The sequence below is a fragment of the Callithrix jacchus genome, chromosome 13 (assembly GCF_049354715.1).
Source record: "Callithrix jacchus isolate 240 chromosome 13, calJac240_pri, whole genome shotgun sequence".
NCBI classification, from domain to species: Eukaryota; Metazoa; Chordata; class Mammalia; order Primates; family Cebidae; genus Callithrix; species Callithrix jacchus.
In genome coordinates this window covers 16,078,175-16,097,063 of record NC_133514.1, presented here as the reverse complement: position 1 = coordinate 16,097,063, position 18,889 = coordinate 16,078,175, and the positions used below count along the sequence as shown (strand labels likewise).

Genomic DNA, 18,889 nt, shown 5'->3' with positions numbered 1-18,889 from the left:
AGAAAGATTTAACATGTACGCCACTTAATTCACAACACAGCACTTTATTATGGAATGTGTGTGACTTGGTGTAAGGATTTCTGAAATTAAGACAATTTATAGGTATTTAGTGGGTTGTAACTGTCAATGTCAGAATTATACTTTAGTCACGTTAGTAATGGTGACTCCTTCTGGCCCAGTGGATTTAAATCTTCTTCTGCCCAGTTTCCTCTTCAATCAGACTTTCCTGAAAAATACATAACAAATATAGCAAGGCTGACTTTACCAGCTGAATTTCATTACATTTTTGACATTTTAATTTCCAAAATAGCAGGCTAGAAGGAATTGGTCTATTTGATTTTTACTCTAGTTAGTACTAGGGAGACACAGTTAAGTTGGTTTTTTGTTTGTTTGTTTTTTTGAGATAGAGTTTCGCTCTGTCACTCTATCGCACAGGCTGGAGTGCAGTGGTGTGATCTCAGTTCATTGCAACCTCCCTGTTCCAGGTTCAAATGATTCTCGTGCCTCAGCCTCTCTGGTAGTTGGGATTACAGGCATGTACCACCACATCTGGTTAATTTTTGTATTTTCATTAGAGACAGGGTTTCTCCATGTTGGCCAGGCTGGTGTTGAACTCGTGGCCTCAAGTGATCAGCCCACCTCAGCTTCCCAAAGTGCTGGGATTACAGGCATGAGCCACTGTGCTCAGCTGAATGGGTCTTTTTAAGCTGCTTAATATACATAAAATCTACATTAATAGTTTAAGGATGAGCTGTGAGGAAGGAAGTGAAAAAATAGTCCGGTAAATTGCTTGGCTATTAAACCAGCCTTTGATTCAGTTTCTTCATAATATCATGTTTGGCAAATTTCACTGCTTGCTATTTTTGTAATGCGATAAGCAAGATTAGAAAAAGGAAATAAACATGTCAGCCCACTTTTTTCTTTGTCTTGTGGGCATATTAAATTGAAGTCACTGGAGACAATTAAAATTAGAGCTTATTTTTATATATGACTTATTTGGGCTTTCCCAGCTCCTAGGCATAACTGATAATTAACTGTTATGCCTTCTGATTGCTGCAAATAAGTGGACAGTAGAGCTCAGAGAATATCAACATTGAATCCAAGATTCAACGTAAGTCAGGCAATGTGGCTCGCACCGTTAATCCTAGCACTTCGGGTGGGTCACTTGAGGCTGGGAGTTCGAGACCAACCTGGACAGCATAGACCCTGTCTCTATAAAAAATTAAAAAATGAAATCAGTTGGGTGTGGTGGCAAGTGCTTATAGTCCCAGCTACTAGGGAGGCTGAGGCAGTCTCGAGAACTGCTTGAGCCTGGGAGGTTGAAGCTGTGGTGAGCATTGAGTGCACCACTGCACTCTAGCTGGGGCAATATATGATACATTTATGTATCATAATCAATTTATGATACATTTATGTATCATAATCAATTTATGATACATTTATGTATCAATTTATACATCTCTTTATATGTCTGTATTCCCCAGGGTTCCGGAAACCCATGTAATAGAAAGTACAATTGCAGGATCAGGTGCAGGGCTGTGGAGTGGCCTGAAGAGCAGTAGTCTCGGGTGTTTGGTGATTACACTTGAAGAACTGAAATCCAGCAGTGGGAAGTAATTTGTTTTGTTGGTTATCCCAAAGGCTACAGCCAGGATTAACAGATAAAATTTATAGAGAGATTTCAATTCAACTTCAGAAAAGAAAAAAACGTTTCAGCCCCCAGTGTTGTCTTACGGACTGCGATTGTCATGAAATACAGTCCTACCACAGGAGGTATCACGGGAATCAAGAACGTAAGCCTGGCAGTGGCTGGGAGGTGGCTGTCCTAAGTGATTCCCAAGGGCCTACCTACCTCTAAAGCTCTATGTTATGATCACTTTAACTTACCAGAGCTCCTTTCAGGTCCCGTAGGGGAAAACGTGGCTGGTGCACGGTGCATTCGAAGTGTTGGGTTTCTTCCAGTTGACCAACCTCTTTGACTATCTGAAGAAAGATAATGTAATTCTTTGAGATGTAGATAAGGAAATGAAATGCTGTTTTCTGTTTCCACCAAAAGATTGTGGAGAGTGGGGTCAAGGGGGCTGTGGGGCTGAGGGGGACTGGGAAAGTTGTAAGATTAGCATAGGGACTTTAAGCACACAGATCTGCCCTCTGGTATTTCTACAGAATGGCATGGGGATCTGGACATAATGGAGACAGTAAGAAGAGATCAGATGTTCCCCTTAGAGATGACAAGGTGCTTTGAGTCTCATGAGAGACATGAGAGACCAAAACAAAAAAACAAAAATCCCCTAAGAGTTTATAGTTGTAAAAAGGGTTGGTTTTCATTTTCTGGGTTTTACTAAACATGTCATTGTTAAATGAGATTTGTTTCATGTATAATCTGCAAGAAAAGAGGCTTCAGATTCTGGGGCTTCTTTAATACTAAATTATACTTATTATTTCTCAAAAAAACAGGTATTTTTTTCCAATGATAATGAAATGATTTAAAATTTTTCCCCTTCTTAGCCCTGGGTTATTTTTTGGGTTAATCAGCTAACAAAGATGGCTTCTCTCCCTCCATGACCCTGAGAGGTCATATTTTATAAATAAAAAACCTCCCAGCACTTTGGGAGGCAAAGGTGGGAGGATCCCTCGAACCCAGGAGTTTGAGACCAGCCTGGGCAACATAGGAAAACCCCATCTCTATAAAAGAATTTAAAAATTAGTTGGGTGTGATAGTGCATGCCTGTGGTCCCAGCTATGCAGAAGGCTGAGGTGGGAGGATCACTCAAGCTCAAAAGGTCAAGGCTGCAGGGAGCTGTGACTATGCCACTTAACTCCAGCCTAGGTAACACAGCAAGACCCTGTCTCAGAAAACAACCCCAAAAAACAAAAAAGCAAGTACCACATGTTAGTGTTTGTGCCGTTCTATATTCTAACCTCTATGTTAAATCCAGCGTGTTTTCCACTATACTCTTTTATCATCTTGAGTTTGTAATTCCTGTATTCTACTAGTCTCCAACTTTGCTTAAATGCCCCATCAGTGAAAAGAAATTATAGGGTGTGCATCCTTGATAAGGATACTCATTTATAAATTATACAAATGTACTGATCTAATATCCTAGATATTTTTAAAAGATGAAATGAGAAAAAAAAATAAGTTCTAACTTTTTTTCCCAAATCACAATGAATCATCTTCTGATACAGACCTTGACCCTATCCGACCGTTTCTAATTCCTTTAGCAATTCCACACACTCAGAGTATGATGTACTATCTCATACTTGTTGCCATTCTTTTGGAATTTTTCTGGCTCTTTTGTTTCTTCAGTCCCTGTCTGAATGGAAAGTAGGAATAGGACCTCTACTTTCTAAGTGCCTTATCTCACCTGGAGTATCTAGGGTACAACATTATAGAACGTTGCCATTGGGGCTCATCCTGAATGTTTAATATAGTTAAATTGAATCAAATAGCTGTGTCTTATTCTGAAGCTGAGAGAAACTTACCTCTTGGAAAGAATCAATAAAATTTTCAGCATCTCTCTTTCCTCCAGGGCGCAGTCCATAGGACCAGTGCTGGCTGGAGCAGCCCGCCACACACACAGTCAGCAGAGTAAGGCCAGCTAGGAGTTTTGGAATCAGCTCCATTCTAAGGCACATGAATGCACAATCAAATTAGATCCACAAGGTTGAGTAGAAACTAAAGACCTCTTCTGTGAAACGGCTAGCATCTCTATCATTAACCCTGCAGAGGACGAAGTCAGAGTCACCGTTTTTACACACAGACACTGAAACTCAAGTCTCAAGAAACTCAGTCACCATTTTTACACACAGACACTGAAACCCAGTCTCAAGAAACTCAGAAACTCAAGGCAACACCTGCTGGTTTGCCTTGAGTTTCTTAGCCACTGGGGACAAAATTAGTACTTTAAGCTCACGTGTTCAGGACGTTTTAGTGCTAAAACAGTCTATACTTTTATTGTTTGGTTATCCAAACCCCATAATTCATCCCTTATCAAATTCACCATTTTTGGCTTAACATTCCCCCTGCTGTGGATTGGTCTTCAACTCATTGCTGAGATAACGGGAACTGAGCCATCTGTTAAGAAAAGTAGCTTCTACTAGGAATCTCTGGCTAATATAAAGTTGCTTGACATTAAATGGCTACCCCATGGTACTAATGACATTTTTCTGTTTATCCTTCAGTCTTCCTAACCTGCTGGCTGGACCATCTGTAGGAGAGAGGACTCAACAGTGTTCAAAGTAGTTAGTCCCAGACCAGATGCCTTCCTAGCCAAGTGGACCTGAAATTATCTAATGAAATGTGTCTCCAGGTTAATTTTCATTTGATGGCAAAGAGGCTAAAGATTAAATCAAATACGGGTCGATAAGCTGTGGGATTCCCCAAAGGCTGGATCTCATGGCAAGGACCGTGAAGGACAGAACTTCATTAGATACTGTCACACCTGGATCTAGCCCTTGGGCTGTCAAATGCCCTGTAGACATACAATAGCATGCAATCTAAAAAAGAAAAACTCGTGCTAGAAATAATACAAAGACTTTTACCTGTTTAGAGGCAGAGAGCTTCTTAGAGGCAAAAATCCTTCACGATCCCCTTGAAGTATGTTGAGTACTGTGACTTTTCTAATTTCCTAGCTTCCTTTTTATAGGGAACTTTTCCAGGACATTGAAATCTTTCCTGCTGGTAAATTATACTGCACATGGACTATGCTTTCTTTTTAATGGTAATTTTTTCAAATCCTCACATAAAGCCCTTTAATGGTGTATGTAATTGGAACACCCCCTGGTGTATCTGTTAAATTTACTTAAGTGCAGCCATTAAAACCTCAGCTAAAACTTTTATAGCTGAGGCCACAATTCAAAGAGATTAAAATCCAGCTAGGTTGGATTCCCTTGAGGAAAGCAGCAGACCTATCAAGAGTTCAAGGAAAATAAATGTCTTAGATTAAGTGAAGTCAAATGCATCTGTAACCTGCACAAAGGAGGCTATGCAATCAATACAGGACATTGAGTCAGGATGTCTGAAAGCTTCTGGCTCTTGGATGCTTCATTTGTAAAAGGAAGGATGTAGACTAGATGGACTAGATGATCAAAGAGTTGCTTCCAGTTTTAAAAATCTGATTTTAAATAAGTGATTATTGACAGTATATACCAAGTTCATGTAGAATCCTAAATCAGATAATGTGTTTGAAAATTCCCTCATCTACTCATCACGTTCCCTGCTTGCTTTGAAAGCCTTCTAAAGCATCAAAAAGGCAAAAAACATATACCAAGAGCAAGACCATACTGAGCATACTTACATCAACAAATCAGTTCATTTCAGTAGATGCTTATTGAGTTAAATATGCAAACCACCAAGGGAAGTGGGAACAGAAAGATGAGAAATTATAGTTATTTAATATATAGCACAGGTATAAGAGCGCTCACTGCAAAAGCCCTGCAAAATGGATATCGTGATCAAAATTTTATAGCTGTTCCACCCTAGAGATGCAACTTCGAGGACACACACACACACAGACACACAACCATTACTCTTAGTTACATTTATTTGAATACCTTGTTATCTTCTCCTAATTTAGCCCTAGGCTGAAACCTGTAATAGTCAAAGATCCCATCTTATTTAAATGTCTCTTAATAAGCCCCTGGCACTTAGTCAGTATTCAATAAGCATAGGTTTGAATGAATGAATGAATGGCAAAAACCTTTTAACCAGATAAGGCCTAATGCTTTATTATTTCTGCATCAAAGATATGCTTTATCTGACACCGAATTAAACTTTCATGTACAATTGGCTGTAAATCCTGTTATATTAGCTAAGTTGTAAGATGGCTAAAAAATAATAACTGGATATTTGTTCATTTTACAGCTGGGATTGGCAGTTTCCCCTCAGGTAGGATGCTAAACCCTGTCAGTCATTGCCCAGTGTCCTCTGGAATAACCACATTTGTAGGGATTTCAGAGTAACGAGAAATGGTGTCTTACCTAAGTTTACCCTTGCTTTGTCCAGCCATCTCTGTGGAGGCTGTCCAGTCCTCATAAGAGGATAGAGAAGGGGATACACTTTAAAGTATAATTGCAAATAGAGGATAATTTAAAAATAAAACGTAAGTATTTGACTTTGCTCCATGTAAATTATTTCATTTAGACATTTTGACTCATATAGGTGCCATTCTGACATGAAGATTGGAATCTCTTCTCACTACAATATACAACTAGGGACAGACTATTTTTCAACAAGAGTTCATTATGGTTGGATAGTGCTAGTTTAAATTGTCCAATTGATTTGTGTTTGCTGAGATGTGCACCTAAGTATTGCTAAAACAGAAAATGTGGTCTCTGGATAGGACTAATAAAATGAGAGTTAAGACTTATGACACCTATTGTCAGGTGAATCACTTATCCCTGGGTAAGTAGGCCTCATTAGATTTCTTGTAGGTTATTTCTATCAGTTAGCATTAAATTTTTGACAAGTGCTTTGAAATTATTAAGATGAACACAACAACATTGTATTAGTGTTCTCTAGAGGGACAGAACTGATCTCTCTCTGTCTCTCTATGATATATATATATATATATCATACACACACATAGTGGGGTTTAAGTATTAACTCACATGATCACAAGGTCCTACAGTAGGCCATCTCCAAGCTGAGAAGCATGGAAAGCCAGTCTGAATCCCAAAGCTGAAGAACCTGGAGTCTGATGTTCAAGGGCAGGAAGCATCCAGCACAGGAGAAATACGTAGGCTGGGAGGCTAGGCCAGTCTAGCCTTTTCATGTTTTTCTGCCTGCTTTATATTTGCTGGCACCTGATTAGATGGTACCTACTCAGATTAAGGGTGGGTCTGCCTTCCCCAGCCCACTGACTCAAATGTTAATCTCCTTTGGCAACTCTCTCACAGACACACCCAGAATCAATACTTTGCATGCTTCAGTCCAAGTTGACGTTATTAAGCATCACAAACATGGTCTATGAATTCATTAAATATGCTGTATGTCATTAAAGTCTCTGTTACCATTGTCTTAGGTCACGCAGATCTCAAGGCAAGAGTCAACTTCGTTTTGTCTTACTTTCTATAGCACCAAATAGGTTATCAAACAACTATGCAATTAATGAGTTTTTTATATTGAATGACAAACTTTAAACCATTTAAGGATTTTATGGTTAGGTCAATTTACCAAAAAGTTAAATATAATTGGGTTTAAATAATTAGATTTTATAGTTTTCATATTTTTTCTAAATTTGAAAGAAACTGCTTCATCAATATCAAAACACCTAAAAATTATTATGGTGATTTCATAATCTCACTGAAATAACAGAAATGGAAAATCTTTTCTTGCCCTAATGTACAATCTCAGCAGGAAGCACTCAAGGTTAATTCCTGCTGACATGTCTAATCAGGTTGTGAAAGGGTTTCAGAGAATTAATCCTTGGATAAGGTGCTTTATACTGAAATAATGTAACTACTTTTCTTTGTAGTAAGGAACCTTTTAATTTTAAAGGCACTTCTTCCTTGGGGACTTAATGCAATTCTAAGTTTTTTTTCATATATTAAAGATGATATAGGCCAGATTTACAGTACACATAAGAGTCATAAAATGAGAAAATATTCCAAGTTGGATTTATAATTGAACTCTTCATAAGAATATTGAATTTATAAGGTTTTCTACTAAAATTTCCTTGAGGCTGTAGTTGAAAGAACTAGACTACAATAGATAGTATTGCTTAGACAGTTACTTGAGTACCAAATTTTGTTAATGCAGATAATCCAGCTAGTTCAGTTTAGATTTAAAACCTTTTCCCTGTCATCCCAACAACTGTATTTTTACCTATGTGTACAGACATGTTTCATCACTAGGGTTAATGGAAGTTTTACTATTTTGACAGTTTCCTCCTTCCTTAAAATTCTCTATCCTAGTTATCAGGCAAAAAATGCTTTGGGGGCATACTATTTATCCAGTCTAATAAAGCTAACTGGTAATATTCATCACCTGAAGAGTGATCAATTTAACACAAACAAATGAATTCCTGGGGAGGCAGTCTTTTGTTCAGAATTCATAAGGTTTATGTTAGGATGGTGTATTTTTAAAAGAATGATAAAAATAATCATGTTTAAAGAAATAAATTTAATGGTACTTTCAAAAAGACTAATCCATAACATATTAAGTTATACTGTATTTCCTTTGTTACCCAGAACCACAGGGCTGGTTGTCAACACATATTGAAGAAATGTAAGCAAAATATAGAAAGTGATGATTTTCAAAAGCAAGAGAAGAAACTCCTTTTCAACACTTTATATCATTTATTAATGCAGTATACATTAAATCTAAAATCTGCAGTTTCTAAGCACACTATGTTTAGATCCTTCAGATCCTTCTGCAGTTTTAGGTTATTTCTATGGAGGTACCTTTAAGTGAATGAATAACACATTCTATAATTCCTGAAAATATAGTACAGAGTGAAATGATTTAAATATAATTTAGGCACATATTGATTATGAAAATAGATTATCTCTCAATACAATACTTCTCTGTCTTGGTAAAAATAATAAAGCAAAGAAAATAATTCATTTCTGAAGTTGCTTTCCTTCACTTGTAAAGGTCTGATCTCCTCCCACTATGCATATGTACCCTTTACTGTTAAGGAAAGCTTTGCATATGTAGATATAGAAGAATAAGCTACGTAAATACTAAAGATATGTCATTCTCCCAAAGGAGACAAAAGTGGTTTTCAATGATTCCTTGCCTCATGTTGATGAGTCTGTAGAATTCAGAACCCATTTGGACACAGCTAATATCCCTGCTCTTGGGGTAGACGTAAGGACACCAGGTCATTGGTAGGGAGGTACAGGCCCTTCCTCTGCTGCTACTGCAGAGAGATAATGACTCAAGAAAATTGGGCTAACATTTGTTTTAAAAAATTAAAAATAAAGTAAGTTAAAGAATCACAGGTGCTGACTGATGGTTACATCTTGGACCAGCCAAATGCCTTTATTTTTATGTATTTTCTGGTGGCTATAATCAAATGTCTGTTTAAAATTCCTCATTCCTCACGATAGGGTTCTAGCTGCAATTATATCAGATTGCCTTTTAACAGGCAACTCTACCATTATTCATTCATATTGTATACGCTTTGATTACAGTAGATCTGGATTTAGTGTCTGTTTCTAAGCTGGCCCTAAGTAAACTATTTGGTATTTGAATTGAATATTAATGATGCACCTTGGTTTTTTGGTTTTGAAGTATCTTCTTATGTTTGTGTTGACTGTATGAGAAAACTAGGCTAACAGTGTAAATAGACAGAATTGCTTGGTCTGGTGGTGTTGAGTGGAATCTGCCTAGAATGAAATTCCGAGAAATGCTTATTTTTAAGTGTTGTAGTGATAGGTAAGTTCTTCCTCCATCTGGAGTTCCACTGTACCTTTGGAATGAGTGATGTACAATGAAGTCTTTCTTTCCACTCTGTCTCAATCAGTAAGAACTGGATATTACTTTAATTTAGCTACTGTTTTGTTCTTAAAAGTAAACATTATAAAAATGAACCTGAAAAGTCTTAGGGAGTCTGATCTCACCATATTCATATGGTGTGACAGGTATTTAAAGAGGGAAGGCGTCACTAAAGCTATTTATAAACCTGAACAACCTTTTCAAAGTTTTCATCAAGTTTTAACAATTTAAATATCCATACTGCATCTAGGTATTCAATAAATATAATTGCATATGTTGTGCTTTCCATAAATTAAAATCCTCAAATGCATCTCAAACCAAGATGGTATTTCCACATCATGCCTATTTAAAAGCAAATATAATAGATACTATTCCTGGTCATAAAACCAGGTAAAACCCCCTACCCCGTTCAAAAGGCAGCAATATCTAGTTTCCCTACATCTATTAAATGAGTGCTTTTCTGTTAAAAATCAGAATATGGAAAAAAAGTCAATTTTTTCCCTTATGCACCGCTGAGAACAAGCATAATCCTCTAAATGTTTTTTTAAATTTCCTTACAGTGTTATTTCTTCTAGACAACTGAGTGGGTGGAGAAAGAAAAGTGGTAAGGAAAACATTTTCATCTTGTACATCTTCCTCCAGCCCCTAAAATTCTCATCTGACACTTTGTGACATGTGTAATGGTGTCAGCATCTCTTCAAATATAGCTCCCTTCACGTTGGACCCTCTCAGGTTGGCTTCTTGAAGATCACAGCCAGACAGATCACAATTCTGCAAGATGAAAACAATACTCATGTAATTCATGTGGAGATTTCAGGCCTTATCTGTTTCCTCTCAAAACGATTTCTGGGGCATATTAGGAAAATGTTCCTATACAATAAAACTCAGTTAATTTCCGGAAAACTTCTGATGATACACCACCCTAAAGTAAGATGTTCTTCTATCTGTATTTGTTACTTCTAGTTAATGTTCAGGCTCATCACCATAAATATGTATAAACAAAGGTTAACAAGGAAGCATGTTACTTATGCTTGCATATTTTCTAATGAGATATTGAAAACAGGGGTCCCCAACCCCTGGGCCACACACCCATACAGGTCCATGGCCTATTAAGAATCAGGCCACATAGCAAGGAGGTCAGCAGTAGATGAAGCTTCATTTATACTTAAAGCCACTCCCCTTTTGGCTCAAGTTGAAGCCTGAGCTCCACCTCCTGTTGGATGATCAAGGCATTAATTAAATTTGCATAGGAGAGTGAACCCTGTTGTGAACTGTGCATGCCAGGGATCTAGGCTGCACACTCCTTATGAGAATCTAATGTCTGATGATCTGTCACTATCCATCACCCCCAGATGGGACTGTCTAGTTGCAAGAAAACAAGCTCAAGGCTCCCACTAATTCTACATTATGGTGAGTTATATAATTATTTCATTATGTATTACAATGTAATACTAGTAGAAATAAAGTGCACAATAAATGTAATGCACCTGAATCATTCCGAAACTACTCCCCCACCCTGGTCTGTGGAAAAACTGTCTTCCACGAAACTGGTCCCTGGTGCCAAAAAGGTTGGGGACCATTGATTTAAATAACAGAATGGGGGGCCGGGTGCGGTGGCTCAAGCCTGTAATCTTCCCTCACTTTGGGAAGCTGAGGCGGGTGGATCACGAGGTCAAAAGATCGAGACGATCCAGGTCAACATGGTGAAACTCAGTCTCTACTAAAGATACAAAAAATTAGCTGGGCATGGTGGTGCGTGCCTGTAATCCCAGCTACTCAGGAGGCTGAGACAGGAGAATTGCCTGAACCCAGGAGGCGGAGGTTGTGGTGAGCCAAGATCGCACCATTGCACTCCAGTCTGGGTAACGAGCAAAACTCCGTCTCAAAAAAAAAAAAAAAATACAGAATGGATTCTAACATAGTAACACACACACACACACACACACACACACAATTTCTTTTTTTAGAGGAGTTTCATTCTTGTTGCCCAGGCTGGTATGCAGTGGCACAATCTTGGCTCACTGCAGCCTCCACCTCTCAGGACAAGCAATTTTCCTGCCTCAGCCTCCTGAGTAAGCTGGGATTACAGGTGCTCGCCACCACGCCTGACTAATATTTTGTATTTTTAGTAGAGACAAAATTTCACCATGCTGGACAGGCTGGTCTCACACTCCTGACCTCAAGTGATCTGCCCTCCTTGGCCTCCCAAAGTGCTGAGACTACAGGTGTGAGCCACTGCACCCGGCCCCAAGGTAATAAAGATTATCGAAATAATTTTACTGTGATCCAAGAACAACAACAGCAACAACAAAGGCATGAGATGGGATTTTACTTAATCAAATTGCATAACAGATTTTTCCATTCCCTAGACCTAGTATTTTCATAGCAAGGAACTACCCTTCTTTTTAAAGCCCCATATAATACAATGAGTTTTGGTAGATGTACAGAGTAGTGTAACTACCACAGTTTGAAGCTGTTTTTTAATTTCTTTTTGAGATGGAATTTTGCTCTTGTTGCCAGGATGGAGTGCAATGGTGCTACCTCGGTTCAATGAAACCTCCTCCTTCCAGGTTCAATAGATTCTCCTGCCTCAGCCTGCAGAGTAGATGGGATTACAGGCATGTGCCACCAGGCCCCGATAAATTTTTGTATTTTTAGTAGAGACGGGGGTTTCACCATGTTGGTCAGGCTGGTCTCGAACTCCCAACCTCAGGTGATCTGCCCGCCTCCTAAAGTGCTGGGATTACAGGCGTGAGCCACTGTGCCCAGCTCTTAATTTCTCTTGAGATCACAGACTGATAGATAAGATAGAGATTCTAGTTAAGTCCCTGGATATGATAGGGGGAGAATGGTTAGAGAGAAGGGTGACTAAACATAACCTGTTAGGAGAACAGATATCAGCAGCTCTCCCCTCAATAGTCAGTCTTATCAGTCTTTGCAATCAGACAGAGGGAGGTTTTTGCTGCTAAGCCACACTGACTACACAGTAACTAAAACCTAGGAAAAAAAATATAATCTTAGATGGAAGTAATGTAACAAACAATAAATAATTGTGCTTGTGATAGGATTATAATCTTGGGTCAATTCTTTTTGCCTTCAAGTTGAAAGAGGCCTGCTCCTCTGCTACTGAGAGCTATCAAGAGATCTAGGCAAAAGCATTAAGAAAAAAAATTAACAGCAAGCTAAAATTTGAAACCCTGTTCTCTGCAATGCAATTTATGCCGGATTTCATAGCTACCAGCCACATGTGGCTACTTAAATTTAAATGAATTACAATTAAATAAAATTTAAAAATAAATTTCTCATCTACACTAGCCACATCTCAAGTGCTCAACAGCTATCTATGGCTAGTAGCTACTATACTGAACAGCACAGATATAGAACGTGTCCCTCCTGCACTAAGTGCTACTGGATGGTGCTGGTGTAGACCTATCAACAGCTATCAAGTCTGGTAGCTAAACTGAGAGATTAAGAAGACATACAAATACAATTCTTATGAAAAAGATGAGTTGGCAAAATTATAGTCTCAAGCTGAAAACCAAAAAACATACGGCTCCAATGTTAAATAGACTTTTCCTGGACCTGATTTCAAACCTGGGTATCATTTAAATTTCTTAGGTAGTTTAAGAAGTAATCTAGCCCATTTAATTCTGTTCAGAATTATTTTTTATGGAAAATGCAATATATTAGATTAATAATGCATCTATCAAACTTATTTACTTAAGAAAAACTCAGGAAAAGGAGAGAAATTAAATCAACTTAGACTGAATGTCAGGTGAGTCTTCCAATCCACAAGTGGCATCTATGACTTAGGTAAGTGAATCTTGCTCTGGAATTCTTATTTGTGTAAACACACAAATCAAAGGAAAATATCCCTCCAGTTGTGTTGGCATGTTACCTGGCAGTTTTACCAGCCAACTACTTTGTTTTGATTTCAATAAATTTTGCATGAAATACTTATTAAGTCTAGAGTAATAAAAACTCTTAAAATGTTGGTGAACTCACCTCTAAATCAGTTCCTGCCAGTGTTGCTCCTCTGAGGTTACAGTTCTTCAATTTTGCATTTTTTAAGGTAGCCACTCTCAGGTTAATTCCTGTCATCTGACTTCCTTCCATATCCACACCTTTCAGATTAGCACCTACAGTGAACACATTCTGGGAGTAGCTTAACTTAAAAATATAGTTATCCACTTCAATAAAACTGCAAGATGACTTAATGGGGTGAATAATGACAGCCTCCTTTAACTTTTGGAAATGAATCTAAAATCTTGTCTCTCAACAAACATATATATAAAGAGTTCACTGATGAAAGAATGCTTTCATCAGTACTTTTAAAGGAAGAAACTTCGTTCTGTTTTATGATAGTTAACACTTTCATACTGTGCCTCTACAGGTTTATGATGAGGGAGTTAAGTAGTCTCCTAAAACATACAAGTAAACAAAGTGGTCAGTCACAGATATAACAAAACAATAACAAACTAAGAAACAATATATTAAATCTAAAAACGATTTTTTAAAACTCCCTGGCTTTATGCATAAGAAATTTTTCCTTTTGGCCAGTATAAGAACATTATATTACATTTGAAAGTTTAAGATGTTGATATTTAATTTTCCAACTAAAATCTTAATTTTCGAGGCTTTATTTCTTCTAAGTCCTCAGTTTAGATTAGCATTTGATTGAGAAAAAAAGAAGGTATCTACTTCTTTGGAAGTTCTCCAAATATGATGACAGAAGAAACATATCCCCTATTGCTATCCTGTTTCACCCATAACAATTACTTTCCAGGGCTTTTTCCTTTATGGTCTGCTTTCTCCATAAATAGCTATTTACAGATAGGATCTCACCTTCTAAATTGGCTTTAAGACCAGAAGGATCCTCAAAATTACACAGTTTCAGGGATGCTCCTTCTGCATTAGAACAGAGCATTTTGACTCCCTGGAGATTTGCACACTGCAAAGAAAAAAGAAAAGTCCTGGTTATGAGGTTCATAATTTTGTTCAAATTAGCTCAAACAGTAAAAGAAAAAAATAGAAAAAGGGAAAGGGCTCGACTCAATACACTCATAATTATTTTGTTTACAATAAAGGCTTTTCTAATTAAACCCAGTAAGAACTGGAAACATTAAAAAAAAATTTTTAAACAACTGTTTTTTAAAAAGCAAATGCAAATTAACAACAGCATGTTCATTTTACATGAAACATAATGGTTTAGATAAAAAAGTTGGGAGAGTCAGAACTATGACATCTCTATCTCTATTTTTATAAACACTCCTATGCATGTCAATGAAACAGTCAAAATGTATGAGTAAGGAAGGCATAAACTTGTTAGGGATGTGAATTTTCTCTTATTACTGTAGGAATCTTGATGTTCTAAGTGAAATTCTTGATATCCAAAGATGATCCTACTGCCTTCAACTCAGAAGTCAGAATACAAATGCCAGCATTTAAAGACATTATTTAGCTACAAAACACTAACAGAATGCTTGTTGGGTCTTTCTGCACCAGCCATTGCAACATTATCAACCCTGAGCAGCCAAATCACAATGCATAATGCAGAACAGAGAGTAAAATGGCAGAAAATATATGTTTTAAGAGTTTATTTTTTTGTTTTGATTTGTTCTGTTGAGACAAAGTCTCACTCCGTCACCCATTATGGAGTGCAGTGGTGCTATCTCGGCTCACTGCAACTCCACCTCCCAAGTTGAAGTGGTTCTCGTGCCTCAGCCTTGCGAGTAGCTGGGATTACAGGTGTGCACTACCATGCCTGGTGTATTGTAAAATACAATAATTATATAGTATTTTTAGCAGAGACAGGGTTTCACCATGTTGGCCAGGCTGGTCTTGAACTCCTAACCTCAAGTCATCTGTCTGCCTTAGCCTCCCAAAGTGCTGGGATTATAGGCGTGAGCCACCGCACCCAGCCAAGAGTTTTAAATTATGTTCACTTATCTCAAAAGAGTTTTTGACAAAAATCTTTTTCTTTGTCCTTAACATAAATGAAGCTGCCTCTATTTAAAGACTAGGTCCTTCAAACTTTTTTTTTGATGATGTTAATCTTTTTCCTATTTTGCTACCAACCTGACTCTTCATGATAAGACAGAATAAGGACAGTGAAAATACCTAAATTTGTATTTGGTAGTTTTTGTTACTAGCTCTGATAGAAAGCCTCATGGAGAAATAAGCTGCAGCTAATGAGTAAACCCAAATTATAATAATTCAATAAATGACTGCCAAAGTAAGATGCTATTAATTCAAAAGACATACAGACATGGGCCTTGGTGGTAAGGAACTTACAGTTGTTAAAAGTTAATAGATTTCATTGTTGGTCTGCATATATCCTCTAACTTCAAATAAACACAGATAATTGTTATAAATACATACATATGTATATATATATGGTATGTATATATATGTATATATATAAATACGTATATATGTAGAGAGAGGGAAAAGGCCACTGAGATGTTAACTTCCAGACTGATGGATACCATGTTTATTTCAAAATATCTCTGTCAAATTCTTCTTGAGCAATAACATTTTCCCATTCCAGAAATGAGGTTGAATAGATTTCAAGTTTCCTTTCAGCTTTACCTTTATAATTTGCTGAAAATATGAGTCCTGATAAATAAAGTACAGTATATCCAGGAGATCAGGAACTAATTCCAAGATTTAATTTCTTATTAGTTGCTAAACCTTTCAGGTCTATGTTTAAGAAAGGATATCAAACTTGCAAAACCAAATCCATTTCACTTTCAGACATAATAAATTATCTGTTTTCAAATAAAAGCTCCAGTAAAAGATAGTTATAATTCCTGTCTCAAAGGCTCTTTGAGACCGTTCAATAGACTAAAAATTTAATTTTCTCCTGTAGCCTAAAATGATACTTACGTCAAGCACTGATCCAGAGAGATCAGCTCGTTCAAGATTTGCACAGCAAAGATTTGCATGTGCAAGATTACAGCGACTTAAATTGGCCATTTTGAAGTTAATGTATCGAAGGTCCAAACGAGATAGATCAGCACCACTGAAGTTCAAACCCTGAAATAAAAAAGCACATATTGTCACTATAATTAAATCGTCTGTATTAAATTTAATTACTATAGCTAACCACCAAATTGTTTTTAGAAGCAATTGGCAGTTCAGTCACTTGGAGTTTATTATAAAACATTCTCAAAATGGAATTTAGATACATAAAAGAAGTGTCATTAAACAGGTTCCTCATAAAAGAAACTCTAAGTATATTAGAGTATAGCCTGGCTGTAAGTCATTTATCTGTAGAAGTTTCTAAACAAGGATCCCTGTTAGTCCTCTATCTGCTAGTAAGTGTTTAGTTAAACCTAATTATATTTAAATTATTTTATTAATTCAATAAATCAAGACAGTTTATTAGGCAGAAATGAGTACCGTGGTCTTTAAAAATCTGAAATGCTGCAGTACACATTAAGTAAAAGTACTTGCCACTGATCAGCCCATACATTGCAAATGTACAAATACTGACTTTTAAAAAACTGCTGCAGTTTCCATGCATGATTCACAAACTGCTACATGTGATATAATTAGACAATAAAAAAAGTTATTATTGCATCTCTTTTTGGCTAACCATTTCAGAATAAATCAATGCTATGACCCATAATTAAATTATATCTTGCACATAAAAATGAAGCAAAAAGAGAAAATCCAAAACATTAGAGGAATGTAAAATTGTATTTACAGATTTGCTGACAGAAATAATTCACAGAAAAGTCTGCTTTAATTACCTGGCATCGCAGTTCTGACTTGGTTGGAGTTGCTAGCAAAAATCGGACAAATTCCTTTCGGGATATTGGTGAATGATCCTCTGGTGGTTGAGAATTCTTGAAAAGATATCAAGAAATTAGTAGAGTCTTTTGGGAGACAGCTACAATAAATTTAATAAGTGGCTAATGTAAAACCAGGCTTACCTTTATTGCCACTTCTAGGTGTTCAATCAATGAGTCAATACCAAAAAATCTTGCTTCTTCTAACACACCTATCACAACAAAAATGATTCTGAAACACTAATTTAGTGAATGTATTATATTCATTGTGAAAGTAATAAAATACGATTATTTCACATAATCTTAACATTTAATTGACGTTTTAGATCTGAACAGGTTTGCCACAAGTATCTTTTACATACTGAATCAGAAAATGATGGCTTCACAAAAATGTCAAAAGTATAATTCAGAAATCTTTCTTACAGCAGAATAAAATTTAAAAATATTTGTAAGTATAAAAAGGGTTTTATCTATCATTTACTTTAACTTGGTAAAAAAAAAAGTACATCCTTTAAATGACTTCCTATTTTTACTTATTCTAATCTGTTAATAAACATCAGAATGTATGGGAATACATTTGGGTTCCATTATCTTTCAAATGAGAAAACCTCAATCATTCAGTTGGCTGTCTACCTGGTAAAAAACTACTTAGAACTCTGGAATTACAAAGAAAGTATCAGACATAATCCCTCCCTTCAAACACTTACAAGCTAATAAGGGTAACTAGATACAGAAAACCACAGTTATTTGGGAAGAATAATACAATCTTTTCCATGGAAACCAAACTCTATGGTCAATAATCCAATTGCAAAACAAAAGTCATCCAAGGTATAGCATCAGGTTGCCACTTTGGCATACACAGTCCAGATTTCCCCTTCAGGAGGAATCCAGTCCAGTCAGAGTGGCATAATCTTTGGATTCTTCCTGAAGGGGCCGGCACGCTAAGATAAATATCCCTGGTGGAAACCAACATATTATAAAAAAGGTTCTTGTGGGCCACGCTCTCAATTTGCTAAGATCTAATATGTTTCTAATTCTAGGTTTAGAATTAAACCTTTAAAACTTCCAGAGAAGCCTTATAAATACCAAAGACCGGCCGGGTACTGTGGCTCACACCTGAAATCCCAGCACTTTCAGAGGCTGAGGCGGGCAGATAACTTGAGATCAGGATACCTCGAGACCAGCCCAGCCAACATAGTGAAACCCCATCTCCACTAAAAAAAATACAAATATTAGCTGGGCATGGTGGTGCATGCCTGTAATCCCAGCTACAAGGGAGGCTGAGGCAGGAGAATCACTTGAACCCAGGCGGCAAAGGTTGCAGTGAGCTGAGATCACACCCCCGCACTCCAGTCTAGGTGACAGAGTGAGACTCCGACTCAAAAAAAAGAAAAGAAAAGAAATAAAAAAGACACACATGAAGAACAGCAGATAAAAGAAAGGAAGAAATATTTAGTATATTTTACTATTAGCACAAGTAAAATCTGGATGCTAGCTCTGCTACTCACTACCTTTTGGTGTTGTGAAATTACTGTACATTGTTTTAAACCATATAATTACTTGAGGCAACCTGTAGGCAATGTAGAGTTTGGATGGAAACTGTACTAACTAAAAACAATTCTTTATAAAATGGATCCAGCAGAGAACT

General features: G+C 37.0%; 2 protein-coding genes across 4 annotated transcripts in view; both read right to left on the bottom strand.

Annotated features, from left to right (window-relative positions):
• Window positions 1-27: 27 nt before the first annotated feature.
• Window positions 28-9,452, bottom strand: GNRH1 (gonadotropin releasing hormone 1). Of its 2 annotated transcripts, XM_017963681.4 has the most exons (4): window positions 4,546-4,616; window positions 3,487-3,628; window positions 1,888-1,983; window positions 28-226 (listed from the first exon to the last, which is right to left on the bottom strand). In XM_017963681.4, exons 2-4 carry the CDS (start codon window positions 3,625-3,627, stop codon window positions 185-187), a joined length of 279 nt encoding a protein of 92 aa, XP_017819170.1. In that variant the 5' UTR covers window position 3,628; window positions 4,546-4,616; the 3' UTR covers window positions 28-184. The 2 variants fall into 2 exon arrangements, with proteins under 2 accessions (XP_017819170.1, XP_017819169.1); XM_017963680.4 differs by having other exon boundaries at window positions 3,487-9,452.
• KCTD9 (potassium channel tetramerization domain containing 9) overlaps window positions 8,282-18,889 on the bottom strand; it is a 27,047-nt gene continuing 16,439 nt past the window's right edge. For both annotated transcript variants that reach the window (XM_002756827.6, XM_054243730.2), the window contains exons 7-12: window positions 17,386-17,453; window positions 17,203-17,298; window positions 16,334-16,483; window positions 14,291-14,396; window positions 13,451-13,584; window positions 8,282-10,216 (exon numbers count right to left, since the gene is read on the bottom strand). In XM_002756827.6, the coding sequence (XP_002756873.1) occupies window positions 10,100-10,216; window positions 13,451-13,584; window positions 14,291-14,396; window positions 16,334-16,483; window positions 17,203-17,298; window positions 17,386-17,453 (671 nt within the window). In that variant the 3' untranslated portion in view covers window positions 8,282-10,099. The remainder of the gene's footprint in view (window positions 10,217-13,450; window positions 13,585-14,290; window positions 14,397-16,333; window positions 16,484-17,202; window positions 17,299-17,385; window positions 17,454-18,889) is intronic.

What these genes read in the sequence shown, in the direction of transcription:
- GNRH1 (XM_017963680.4), bottom strand. Translation starts at nt 3,639, where the DNA reads ATGTGCCTTAGAATGGAGCTGATTCCAAAACTCCTAGCTGGCCTTACT. An exon ending in TTATTGATTCTTTCCAAGAG is followed by an intron (nt 1,984 to 3,486) that starts GTAAGTTTCTCT and finishes ATCTTTCTTCAG; the next exon opens with ATAGTCAAAGAGGTTGGTCA. An exon ending in GGGACCTGAAAGGAGCTCTG is followed by an intron (nt 227 to 1,887) that starts GTAAGTTAAAGT and finishes TGTATTTTTCAG; the next exon opens with GAAAGTCTGATTGAAGAGGA.